We start from the raw sequence: 14,023 nt of genomic DNA, 5'->3' as shown, positions 1-14,023 counted from the left end.
TATCCAAATAATAACGGTTAAGGAGATCCCCACATTCATGGGGCCCGTAAGGCCCATGAACGAGAAAGTATAAAACCTAAAACCCTAAAGCTAAGAAGGCATATTACACTTTTGAATGCTCTGACTCTAAGGCACGATCTAAGAAAAAATCATAGTCCACCCTTTGACCGGAACAAATTTGCTCTTAAAAAACTAATAGCTTTTTTTTATTAAATTCCTTCAGAAACACATAACTGTACAACTACATTTTTTTATTATTTAAAGAATAAGTGCATTTTAGGCTTTTCTTTTTATTCACGGCTAAAATCTATGGATGAACGGTATATACGATGATCGACTTGTAAGATTTTAAATAAGGCACTAAAAATCAACTAACAAAATCATTATTTTAGAATCATCAGATATTGTTGGTCTTTCAATCAAATTAAAACTAAGACCAACTTAATATTAAATTTATTGATCAATATATAACAGTTATGCTCACATATTCTAAGAACCATTTCATATAATTTTCATATAGAAGCGAAAGACATGAAAATACATATCTAAATACAGCTTAATTAACAGTTAATATATCAAATGTAAACAATTAATGTGATGAATTTTAAAACAATAACCTCTGGTTTAATTAATCATTGTCGGATAGTCTAATCCTTCTGGTAATGTGTCCCTTTTGTATGAGATTTTTTTTCAGTGTATGAGATTTGTTTGTAATTAGGTTTATATATGGAAACATCAACAATTATATTTCTATATTCAGAAAGAAAAAGAAAATTAAGGAAGGAATTTCTTCTAAACAAATATAACAAGCCTTATGATTTGATATTTCTTTAATTTAACCATGATGGTGGTCTTTTCACTCTTTTATCAAGTTGCACATGTCTTCATTATGAGTATTTGCTTCAGATCCCATAATCACACATTGAATTCAACATGGCATATAAATTATTCAAATTCCACTGTGGGTATCAAACTTCATTTGGGTCTAAAAAGGCATTTGAACAATATTTCTTTAATAATGCCAGTCCAATTAGTTAAATAAATTATGTAATTTGTTTTATATATGAAATTTATGTTAAATTTCTCATATAAATTAAATAGAAGCAACATTGAGACAAAAGTTTAAAATGGATACCGGTGAAATAATTTTTACCACCGTGAAGTTTCATTTTGGTGTATTATAAATAAATTTGATTATATAATTTACTGTTATTTTGAGAGAGTAAGAGTGTTTATTTATTCCTATCTCAAGTTAATTTTGACTTGTCAACTAAACTTTGAAACATTCATTATGAAATTATAATCAATTATATAGTGTAGTTAGATAAACCTATTAAAGGAAACATTAAATGATTAGGGTTGAATGAATTCCAAGATTCTAATAAGAAGAAAATGATGAGTTAAATTGGTGTTGCACGTATATGATCACTTCTCTTAAATGACGTGGGGTAGGTAATTGACTTCAATTTCACTTTTTCACGGGAAACATTAAATAAAATAAAGATTTAAATATATTTTTAAGTATATAAAATAAATAAATTTTGATTTTAGTCTTTATTGTTTTATCTTTCATTCTTTTAAAATTTGTGAACGTTATATTTTTGTTTTTAAAAAAATATTTTTGATTATTGTAAAATAATTAAATTTGAGTTTTAATCCCTTTTAAAAAAAATTTAATTTTCACCTCTCTTAAATTTAAACTCAATATGTAAAATTCTAATGATTTGAATATATACATCTAACATTTATTTTAAGAGTTTATAAAATATTTGATAGGTATCGCACCTTAATATAAAATTACTAATAATTGTAGATAATATTTGAGATAATCATTAACCTTTTAATTAATGAACAAACAAATGATAAAAATGGTTACATAATAATGGAGACTTAAAATAATAATTCTAAATTTCAGAAGAATGAAAAATAATATATATATATATATATATAAATATATTTTACAGGAATCAAAATCAATTTTTTTTCATTTAACAAGAATTAAAATCATATTTAAGCTTAAAATAAATATAAAATTATTGAAGACCCAATGAAGGAGAAAATAATTTGCAATAAATATAATCAAAATTTTATGGTATAAAAAAAATCAGTAATGAATTGTGTTTATAATAAACTTTTGTTATAATTAATTATATAAGTACAATTTAAATCATACTAAGTGAAAATGTTTTTAAGAAAATTTAATTAATTTATTTAAAAAATTAAAAAAAATAAAAAAAATATTTGTTTTAGTTGAGTATTTATTTAAAATAATTAACTATTGGTATTAAAATGAGAATTAACAAAAATTAATAATAAACATTTAATCATTATTTCTTATTTCTACTTATAATAAAAAATATTTTATCATCATAAAAATTTATCATTGTAAATATTTTTATCAGATTGACTAAGAATCAAAGAGTTGATTTACAAATAATTAATTCCAATGTTAAATTATTTAGGTAATACTTGAATTTGAATTTGATATTTAATGAAAATAATTTCTTTTATTAATTTTACTTAATTTTCAACCAAGTCATATTAATATAAAGTGAAAGTTTGAGATTCGATAGGAAATTAAAAAAAATAAAAAGTGACTAAGGAAATATAAAATAACATCAGAAAAAGCATTGAGGACAAATTGAGGGCTTGGTCCGGAGCTTTTGTCCTTTGAGGCTCCAAGCCCAAATTCTGATGTGGACCACTTTAATCATCAGGAGCCCAGCCCACGGACCTTTGAGGCTCTGCTTCAGTATGGACTATATTACAACATATTTTGATCAATAAATTTTTCACTAGCTTGTTTCCCCACCACCAATATTCACATACTTGATTTTATCTTAATCAACCAAATTATTAACTCAAATTATTGGAGATTCACGTCCAAATAATGATATGGTCAAAATATTAAATATGATATAAGTGAAGAAAAATTTTATATTACAAATAGATGTATAAAATTGAATTAGACTGAGGCTCATATTCTTAAAATGGTAGGTATGATAATCTATTTTATATTTATTAAAAAAAATTCTAACAAATTTTAAAGAAATTTTTTAAGATTATCGATTATTGAACTACTCATATATATTCGATGATATAGTGTGTATATATACAAGTCAGGAACAACATTTAAAAATATTTTTAAAAGATAAAAAAAAATTATCATACATGGACACAAAACAAAGGATAGAATATATATGAGAGCAAGCTAGTAATTTTCTGTTTATTATTTTGATTTGAACTAAATTCTACAATACTATTACTAAACCAAACAATCAATGTTGGTTTAAAAGACTTGGAATGCATTGTTCTTTTACTTAGTTTCATGTGGTAAATTTAAACATAGGTATTTGGAAAAAGATGAGTGTGGAAAGTTATTTTCAATTTGTACGATAATGCACTTGCATGAATGCATTATTTGGATTCATGAACTGCATCAGTGTCAATTATTTAATCCAACAACGAGGCTTTGTCATTTTCAAACATGGTAGCAAAAATGAATCATGAACAAAATCACCGACAGTAGTGAATTGCGTGGTTACCCAGTGACCATGCATGGTTCGGGTGACACGTTTATGTTTTGAGGGCTGATAAAGCAAAAGATATATATATACTCCGACACCGCATTCCAAAATATTTAACCAAATCTCAAAGTTGTGTCTCTGGTGGGGACACTTCATCACCATGTGTATCTCACCAATTTTTCCTTAACTACCATCTTTTTCGGTTCCTTTTCTTAATATATGAGGTTATTCCGTTAACATAGAAAGTGACAAATTCATTCTCATTCCCTAAACAAAATTCCCATAAGGTAAAATATATATATGTCTAGTATATCAATGGATCATTGTAAAATGCATAGGTTCATACACACAAGAAAAAAGGTCTCATTTTAGAAGTATATATCCTACTAAAAGTAATTACAATGTTTAAAAAGAATAAATAGAATAAAGAAATAAAATAAAAAAGCTTAAAGAGAAATATATATAGAGAGAATGAGAAGGAACTCACTTATTCCAAGAATAAGTTAAAGTAAATTTACTAATTTTTTTAATAATTTATATTTTACGTTAAATTCTAATAATTCAATTGTTAAGTTAAAAAATTTTAAATCCTAAAATCTAAACCTTAAACACAAACACACACTGACACACAAGTAGTGTAATACATTATTGATGTAAAAATTTTATATCGTTAATCAATCGGAAATGACGATTTACATGACTTTTTATAGTAAATTGTATATAATCAACAAATTTATCATCTATATAAATTATAATTAGATAATATATATATATATATATATATATATATATATATTCTAAGAGTGAGTTTACTTAAGCTTATTCTATTCAATATCTCATATTTCACATCAAATTTTAATGATTCAGACATTGAATTAAAAGTTCTTAATGCATAAATCAAGTCTAAATTTTTTTTAAATGTCTAAAAATTATTTATTTCATTTCATTAGTTTAAATTGACAGATGATCATAAAAATATTTTATACATTCATTTGAATTAACAAAATGGAGTATCAAATGATTTTTAAATTTGTTAAAAATTTTGCAAACTTAATCTATGATTAAAAAAAATTAATTTAAAAGTAGGGTCTTTAAAACTTAATTTAGAATATGAGTTATTGAATGAAGTTAGTCTGAGTAAACTTACTTTTGAAATAAGTGGAACTACTTATCCCAAAAGTAAATTTACTTAGAATTACTTCACTCAATAACTTATATTTTTTAAAATCAAATCTTAATGATTTAACTATTAAATTAAAAGTTCTTAATGCATAGATCAAGTTTATAAATTTTTTTAAAAAATGAAAACTATTTGATACTCTATTTTATTAATTTAAATTGATAGATAATTACAAAATCATTTTTATATGTTGATTTAAATTAATAAAACAGATTATCAAATAGTTTTCAAATTTGCAAAGTTAATCTATACATTAAAATTTTTTAATTAAACGATTGGATCATTGAAATTTGATATAAAACATGAGTGATTGAGTGGAATTAGTATAACTAGACTTACTTTTGGAGTAAATAAATCTCTTTTATATATAAAGATGAAGGATTCACTTATTTCAAGAGCAAGCTTACTCTACTCAATAACTTATGTTTTATATCGAATTTTAACAATTCAACCATTAAATTAAAAATTCTTCATGTATAAATCAAGTATGCAAATTTCTACAAAATTTGAAAATTATTTGATACTCCGTTTTATTAGTTCAAATTGATAAATAATTATAAAGACATTTTACATGTTGATTTAAATTAATAAAAAAAATTTATCAAATAATTTTTAAATTTTATTAACGTGGTCTATGGATTAAATTTTTTATTCAAAAATTTAATTGTTAAAATTTGATATACAGCATAAAATATTAAATAAAATAAATCTATAAAAATTTATTTTTAAAATAATTAGATTTTTTTTCTCCCTGTATATAATATTATCTTTACCGATTCTACGATCAATAAGCAAAAGTAAACCAATTCATCAATAGTATTTAAAATATTTGTGACATTGACATTATATGATCCATAGTTAAATCCTATTCATCCTTAATTTGTCACCATCATTTAAGTAATGTCCAACAAAATGTTGTTGGCTCATCAATACGTATAAATGAATGTGTCTTCATTATGTCAAATTATAAACAAGATTATTATTGAGACGGGTTTATCGTTAACTAATTCATATTATCTGCATCATAGTCAGATTTGAGATTCTTTGATGTCTATGTGTTAATCTCTCTAATTACGAAATTTTATTTAAAGAACTATTTTCTTATATAAATGTTCTTTATTTTACATGAATTTGTTTTAATTTTTTGTTTTATTAAGAATATTCTTCTACCAATAATTGAAAACTAATTCTATTAATTAAATTTCTATCCGTATGTTTTAAAAAATCAATTATTCCTAGATCATTAAAAAGGGTCACTCACATTTTATCCACACACCAAGTCCAATAGAACTGGACGAGAGGGGTGTATTAAAAAAAATTCAAGTCTCATATCGACTAAATATTAGATAATTAAATAGTATATAAGTAAAAAATTATCCTCACATTACAAATAAGTTTTATAGGGTTGAGATCATTAAAAAGGGTCACTCACCTTTTATCCACACACGATCAAGTCTAATAGAGTTGGACGTGAGGTATGTATTAAAAAAAATTCAAGTCTCACATCGACTAAATATTAGATAATTAAATAGTATATAAGTGAAAAGTTATCCTCACATTACAAATAAGTTTTATAGGGTTGAGATCATTAAAAAGGGTCACTCACCTTTTATCCACACACAAAGTCCAATAAAGCTGGTCGTGAGGGGTGTATTAAAAAAAATCCAAGTCCTCACATTACAAATAAGTTTTATAGGTTGAGTTAGGTTCAAATATACTATTATAATGATATCAAATTCATCTAGATCTATCACTCTAAATGGGTCACCCACCATTGATACATGCACCATGGGCATGAAGGGGTGTATTGAGAAAAAAAAAACTCAAGTCCTGCAAATCCTAGATCATTAAAAAGGGTCACCCAACATTTATCCACGTACCAAACTCAATAGTGCTAGATGTAAGGGAGTGTATTAGAAAAGGTCAAAGTCTCACATCGAATAAAGACTAAAAAATTAAATAGTATATAAGTGAAAAATAACTTTTATCTTACAATTCGATTTTATAAGATTGAGTTAGAGTTAAATCTACTATTTAAAGAATTATATGTCAACTTGCTAAACCTTGTTGATATCCTTATTTAATGTTTGTTACATAATTGACACTTATTCAAAAAGGTAAATAATGTTGGGATAAAAAGAAAGTTTGTATTATTAAAGTAAAAAAAATAACATAGATTTATATTTACGCATAAAATTTATAATAAAAAATTTAATTTAAAATAAATAATGTTATATCAATATAAAAACATGTATAAATACTTGATAACAATATACTCTCCTTAAATATATATAATTAAAATACATTAATGATATTAAAGTCACGATGTTACTTAAAAAAGAACATAAATTTATAATTACATACAAAATCTTCATATGAAAGTTACATAATAATACTAATAAACTACTCTTATAAAATATATTTCTTTATAAAATACAAATAAAAAATAAATAATCAAATGTGCCTCTTATTTATTTTATTTTACATGAAGTATGTAATAAGAAATGCATGAATTACATTTCTCTAATTGTGATTCCTAACTCCGTTTTGTCCATAAATAAAATAAAACCGAGCAGAAACCACCATTTCAACAAGCTATTTAAGATTTTTAGTAACCTTCGTTTATTTTAAGATTTTTATGTACTAATGTAGTAAAAAAAGAACCCATCCAAACACGAGCCTATAAAGTAGACCTTTCGTTGAGCGTTAAATAATTAAAGTTACATAGAATTGATTCTTCAAAAGATAAAAGAAAACAAATAAAATATTTGTTTTCTTAACAATAAATAAAATAAATAGGAATTAAGTCCAGTGGTGATCTTATCATTACGTCAAAGCTGAAAACATTTTATTTTAGTGTGAGCCACCACCAACCTTCAATATAAGATTCGCTAGTGGAACTTATGAAGTAGTTATGTATCCACTTTTACTATTATTTGGTTTAATATTATTGTGAAATATATATATATATATATTTTGAAGGTTTAGGGTTTAGGATTTCTGCTTATATATATAAGCAGAAATTCATTTATTTTTAAAAAAAATTAATTAAACTAATTTTATTTAATAATTTATATTTTATGTTAGATTGAATTATTAAATTAAATTAATATATAAATTAAATTTATAAAAATTTAAAAATTATTTAATATTTTATTTTATTAATTTAAATCAATATATAAAAATATTTTTATAATTATTTATAAATTTAAATTAATGAAATAAAATATTATTTATTTTTAATATTTTAAAAGAAAATAACATAATTAATTTACATACTAATTTTTTTTAATTTCATTATTGAATGATTGAAATTTGATTTCAACCGTTATTATTTACATTCATCTTTTATATATATATAAATTCCACCATGGACATGGTGTTGGTGAATCATTGCCAGTATAAACTGAAAAGAAGGACAAGCATTAAGGTATTAAATATTTAATGATCAGTCTTTTACTTTATAGCCAATATTTATGGCTCTCTCTCTCTCAATCAAGCACACACATTCACACATGTTCAACCCCACAAACTCTTACGGAATAGTGACTGTGCTTTTCCTGCTTAAAGTGTAGTGGGGTTGTGCTTTTTGGTTCCATCTGCTGTTAGATTTTTCTGAACAACAATGAAAACAGTTGCATCACAACTCTCATGTCTGCAAGCCATAGAGCTTTAGTTCTGAAAAATAGATAAAAGGTGGAAACACGAGTGTCTTCCACCAAGATCATTCATTCTTGCGCCATTTCATAGCTGTCTTAATGCTTCGGTTGACATTATTGAGGCTATGCTTTAATTGCAGAGTTTATCATGCTTGTCCTTGGATGTGACAAGCAAGTTCTGCTTCCACCAAATTCTCTTCAATTTTGCTCTCCATCATGGGTTGTTGGTGAAAGCTGAAAATCTTCAGAGTTGATCTAGTTTTCCTAGAGGAGAAAATGGGGCTAAAGCTGATTTTTCTGCTGTTTAAGCTGCATTTAGTTGTCAGCACTCAGCAGTTGCATGAACATGCAGGTATGAGCATAATTCAGGTTTTCTAAGATGGTTTTTGAATGTTGGATCAAATTGGGCAGATGATAAATTAATCCTAAACTTAATGTTTGAGTGTTGTATTTGCTTATGCGTGTGGTTTAAAAGCAGTTACAATTGGTATATTCTATGTATTCGGATGTCTATAATCTTTGCTGATATGGGTTTCTTTGATGATTCTCCCCTTAAGATTGTTGATCATAAAAATAAGCTTAATGTAAGTTCCTAGTTGTGCAGTTCATGTGTCAAAGTTTGGCCTACCAGTACCTATCCCGTATGCTAGATTCTCCTTAGTTCAGGTTCACTGTTCACTACTCGCAATGGAAAAATGTTTTTTTTTTTTTTTAAATCATGATCAAACCTCTAATTTTACTGCAGTCCAATTCTCTTCAAAAGAAACTCAGATACCATTCTTTTCACATGGGATCAAGATCGGTATAGCTAAAAAAACTTTGTGGTAATAGCCTTAGATTTCAGTATTTACATTTTAGGCATGGCAATCGTTTTGGTTAGTGTATTTGATAGTGATTGTGCAACCATTGGTTGGACAGCAAGCTTTGGATTTTATGAGCACCAAGCAGGTTGCTCACTTTTTGTGGGGGACAGTGGCAATAATTTAGTAACTTGATAATCAGTGCAAGTAATACGCTGAAAAATCAGCAACGAAATTTGTTTTTGCTATTGCTATGAATGTTTTAGCTTCGCATAGATCTGTGATATCACCGTATGAGTGGCATTGGTTGCCATTACTTGCTGCATGAACAATTTACTTCTACATCAAATTTTGTGTCTAGTCATCTCATTGGTATTTCTTTAGGATAATCCAGATACTAATTCAAATTTCATGTATTTGATAAATATTATGAATAACATGAAACACCAATAATAAAACAAATGTTCTTACTGCTTTGATCTTGAATGCTTACTGACATGGAGGGCAAGCGTGCAACCAGAGTCAAACACTGGAGAACTCAGTGATAATATCAATTTTCAAATCAATGTTTTGTTATGTGTTTCAGTATTAAACTTTTTCCTGGTTACTCTGTAACAAGGTTGATATGAAATCCCAACAGGCCATGGCTGTAGTATAAAATCAATGAGGATATGTAAAGTTCCGGTTAATTAAACAAAGCAGTTACTCTGAGGAATTTAGCTTTCTAAGGAACTAGCTATACCCTCAGAACATGTTGAAGATCATGAAAAAGGTATAGACAATTAATGAAATAGATTTTATGGATCTTTTAGAACAAGGAGCACAAGCCATCTCTCCACCATAATTTCTTTCTACATAGGCCCTCACCTCCCCAAACTATCCATAAATCTATTTACAATTGGATCCAGTAAGGAAATTTTACATTAATTTATTTTATAGCTGATAACCGCCTCTATAGGAAGTTTCATGCCCATAATTATCCTAAATTAAAACTTATCTTTCCATCTGTAGCCACCAAGCTACTACATTCCAGTGACAGAAGCCATTTTAAAATTGCAATCCCACCATCAAAGTCATCTTCTGAAGTTCATTCAAGTATTGCACAACCACCATCTGAGTCATCTTCTGGTGTACCTGCAAGTATTGCATTTTCACCTTCCAAATCAATTCACAAAGCTCCTACAGTTATATGGACACATGGTTCTGTGGATTCTCCTGTATCACATCATAAGCATCACCATTCCAAAAGAAAGTTCCGCAATCCAACTCCAGCACCAACCTACCCAGTTCAGGCTCCTACATACAGTCATCAAGGTTAGATTCTCTGATTGGAAGATCTTGAATAATTTTTTAACACATTTTTGCATTTATTGACACTAGAGTGTTAAAATTAATTTCATTCTTCTGTAAACTTCTATTGAATAGGTCCTTCAAACTTATCACAGCCTCCTTTCTCTTCATCAAATATAAAGGATATTCGTGCCCCTGCACCTGCACCATCACCAACAGATCTGCCCGACCACGTGGATGGTATAAAATCATATTTATGTCATTCCTTTTACAATTCACTTTTGTTCTTAACTTCTTATATTTTGTTAAATAGAACCTGACTGTTTTTTATATCTTTTTTGGATCAGTACCCTCTTCTTCACCTAGAATTTCTCCTCTAGGTTCATCATTGAAGAAGGAAAAGGCTCCACCTCCAGCATATGCATTGGTTCTGCCACCTCCACCTCCTAATAAAGGTATTCAGTATTCTTATATTAATCCTGTAACTCTATTAACTTAGAGTCTTGTTAAAATTACACCAGTTCTTCGATTCTTCCTTTTCAATCATCTCAAGAAAGCTATCTGATGTTCATCCTACATGTAGATTGCTTGTCGCTGACTTGCTCAGAGCCCTTAACATATACACCTCCTGGATCACCTTGTGGTTGTGTATGGCCACTTCAAGTTAAACTCCATATCAACATTGCAATATACAAGTTTTTTCCTTTGGTTTCACAGCTAGCCAAGGAAATTGCAGCAAGTGTTCTGCTGAACCATACCCAGGTTCGCATTGTGGGAGCTGATGCAGCTAGTCAGCAACTAGAGAAAACCACTGTTCTGATAGACTTAGTACCCAAAGGAGTAAAATTTGATGATACCACCGCATTTTTAATATATAAGAAATTCTGGCACAGGGAGATTCTGATAGATGCTTCAGTCTTTGGTGCTTATGAAGTACTCTATGTTCATTACCCAGGTTATACATTGATGACTTTGTTAGGACTTCTCTTTTTTATAAAGTATATTATACGTTATGTTTGGTTTCATTAGTTGATATCTCCCTCTACATTCATACTTTTGGATAACAAATGCAGGTCTTCCACCATCTCCACCTTCAACACCCTCAGATGCCTCTAGTATAGATGATGGGCCAAATCCTGGACATGACAACAATGGAATGATGTTGAAACCTTTAGGAGTAGATGTCTCAAAGAAGAAAAAAGAAGGGAGCAATGGAAGAATAATTCTTATAATTGTGTTGTCATCCATTACTGCTTTAGTTTTATTCATTGGTCTTGCTTGGCTTTGTCTGCTGAAATGTCGTGCCTATGTTCATGAACATGAATCAGCTCCGGATGGTTTAATTTCCTCCTCTTCAAAACAATCAAGTAAGTGCTATTAATGACTCTGTCAAAACTTTGTTGCCAGTTTAGAGACTGTACAACAACGAAAGTTCTTTTCTATAATGATTAGTGTCATAAAACATTTCTTTGACTGTATTTGGAATTCACTGTAAATATCTACAACTAAATTTACTATTAGCAGGGCCTGCTGGGTCATTGGCTCATGGGACCAGGCCAAGTTCTGGATCACGGTCCTTCAACTTTGGAACAATAACATATACAGGGTCTGCTAAGATTTTTACTTTGAATGACTTAGAGAAGGCAACAAATAACTTTGATTCTTCAAGAATATTAGGAGAAGGTGGCTTTGGAGTTGTTTACAAAGGCATTCTAAATGATGGGAGGGATGTAGCTGTGAAGATCCTCAAAAGAGATGATCATCGCGGTGGCCGTGAATTCTTGGCAGAAGTTGAGATGCTTAGCCGCCTACACCATAGAAATTTAGTTAAATTGATAGGTATATGCATTGAGAAACAGACTCGCTGCTTAGTTTATGAGCTTGTCCCTAATGGAAGTGTGGAATCCCACTTACATGGTAAACATGAACACCGTTCAAGAATTTCATCAATACTTTTGGAAGTAAAAAATCATCATTCTTTTTTCGGAAACTGACTTTAAGTACCCTCTATTTCCCAGGAGCTGACAAGGAAACTGATCCACTGGATTGGAATTCCCGGATGAAGATTGCTCTTGGTGCAGCTCGGGGATTGGCCTATTTGCATGAAGATTCAAATCCATGTGTCATACATCGAGACTTCAAGGCCAGCAACATCTTGTTGGAGTGTGATTTTACACCCAAAGTCTCAGATTTTGGATTGGCTAGAACAGCACTGGATGAGAAAAACAAGCACATCTCCACACATGTTATGGGAACATTTGGGTAATAATCCCTTGCTAGCCATATCATGTTGATGCTTTGATGAATGTGATAGTTAAACATGCATGCAATGTACTCCTTTTATAGAGTTCTTTTATGTTTAGCATACCACTGAATTTTTATTGTATAGGTACTTTACCTTATCTATGCATTCCTATCATAAACCAACTCTCCAAAAAACTTAAGCTACTTGATGAAGGAACATGGTCTTATTATAACCTATTTAGCAGACCCCATGGGACTTGAAGCACGAACAATGTGCAAGCCCACCTTATCTACTCTTGAAATTCAACTTTTTGGTCATAATTTCATAAACTATATCATGAACCAACTTTTCCCAAAACTTAAGTGGTTAGGTGATGGCATGTAATAAATTTTATTTCAGATCTTAAACCATTCCTTAATATGGAAACTGAATTCATCTCATTGACATGTTTTGCAGCTACTTAGCTCCTGAATATGCAATGACTGGCCATCTTCTGGTCAAGAGTGATGTTTACAGTTATGGAGTTGTACTCCTTGAGCTCCTAACCGGAAGAAAGCCTGTGGATTTGTCACAACCACCAGGTCAAGAAAATCTTGTTACTTGGGCTCGTCCACTTCTCACAAGTAAGGAGGGTTTGCAGATGATAATAGACCCATTTGTAAAGCCTAACATTTCTGTTGATACTGTGGTAAAAGTTGCTGCAATTGCATCCATGTGTGTGCAACCAGAAGTCTCTCAACGTCCTTTCATGGGAGAAGTTGTTCAGGCCTTGAAGCTAGTATGCAGTGAGTTTGAAGAAACAGACTATATAAGATCAAAGAGTTTTCAAGAAGAGGGTCTTCTAACTGATGTGGAAGGAAGGTTTTCTGAAGCTTCAGGTGAAAGAGTGGAATTTTCGGAGTATCAAAAAACTCTCTCTGGCTATCAATCTGGTGAAGAAAAGGTAACATTATCTGCATCAGAGTTGCTTGGTACTTCAGGTCAGGAATTTGAGTCATTCAGGAGGTATTCTCGTTCGGGACCTCTAACTATTGGGAAGAAAAGACAGTTCTGGCAGAAGTTGAGAAGTTTGTCTCGAGGTAGCTCCAGTGAACATGGATTTTCAACTAAACTATGGCCTGGATCCCATTAAGCTTTCAATATTTTTGTGTTTTGCATACCGAAATCATCGTTCCACGAATCACATGTTAGATTCGCTTGAAAGAAAATGTTGTGATAATAATGTAAAAAGACAATCTACAACTACTTATCAATGTATAAACTACGTAATCATGTTTTTTTTTCTAGGTAACTATGTCTGAACAATTGGTACTATAGAGAAT

At 29.1% G+C, this 14,023-nt stretch overlaps 1 protein-coding gene across 3 annotated transcripts; it reads left to right on the top strand.

The window, feature by feature from the left end:
• The first annotated feature begins 8,190 nt into the window (after positions 1 to 8,190).
• On the top strand, positions 8,191 to 13,987 carry LOC109808576 (receptor-like serine/threonine-protein kinase ALE2). 3 transcript variants are annotated; one of them, XM_083074774.1, is made up of 10 exons: positions 8,191 to 8,403; positions 8,507 to 8,718; positions 10,178 to 10,480; positions 10,592 to 10,696; positions 10,804 to 10,911; positions 11,040 to 11,411; positions 11,530 to 11,823; positions 11,978 to 12,373; positions 12,475 to 12,718; positions 13,158 to 13,987. In XM_083074774.1, the coding sequence occupies exons 2-10, from the start codon at positions 8,643 to 8,645 to the stop codon at positions 13,831 to 13,833; spliced, it is 2,574 nt and encodes an 857-aa protein (XP_082930900.1). In that variant the 5' UTR covers positions 8,191 to 8,403; positions 8,507 to 8,642; the 3' UTR covers positions 13,834 to 13,987. The 3 variants fall into 3 exon arrangements, with proteins under 3 accessions (XP_082930900.1, XP_082930899.1, XP_082930901.1); XM_083074773.1 differs by having other exon boundaries at positions 8,191 to 8,718; XM_083074775.1 differs by having other exon boundaries at positions 8,192 to 8,718; positions 11,981 to 12,373.
• The last annotated feature ends 36 nt before the right edge of the window (positions 13,988 to 14,023 follow it).

Source organism: Cajanus cajan, chromosome 5, assembly GCF_000230855.2.
Source record: "Cajanus cajan strain Asha chromosome 5, NIPB_CcT2T_4, whole genome shotgun sequence".
NCBI lineage: Eukaryota > Viridiplantae > Streptophyta > Magnoliopsida > Fabales > Fabaceae > Cajanus > Cajanus cajan.
The sequence above is the reverse complement of the archived record's forward strand: the minus strand, read 5'-3'. Positions and strand labels throughout refer to the sequence as shown.

Coding starts and splice junctions, on each gene's coding strand:
- LOC109808576 (XM_083074774.1), top strand. CDS start 8,643: ATGGGGCTAAAGCTGATTTTTCTGCTGTTTAAGCTGCATTTAGTTGTC. Junction 11,824..11,977: donor CTCCTCTTCAAAACAATCAA/GTAAGTGCTATT, acceptor ATTTACTATTAG/CAGGGCCTGCTGGGTCATTG. Junction 12,374..12,474: donor TGTGGAATCCCACTTACATG/GTAAACATGAAC, acceptor TCTATTTCCCAG/GAGCTGACAAGGAAACTGAT.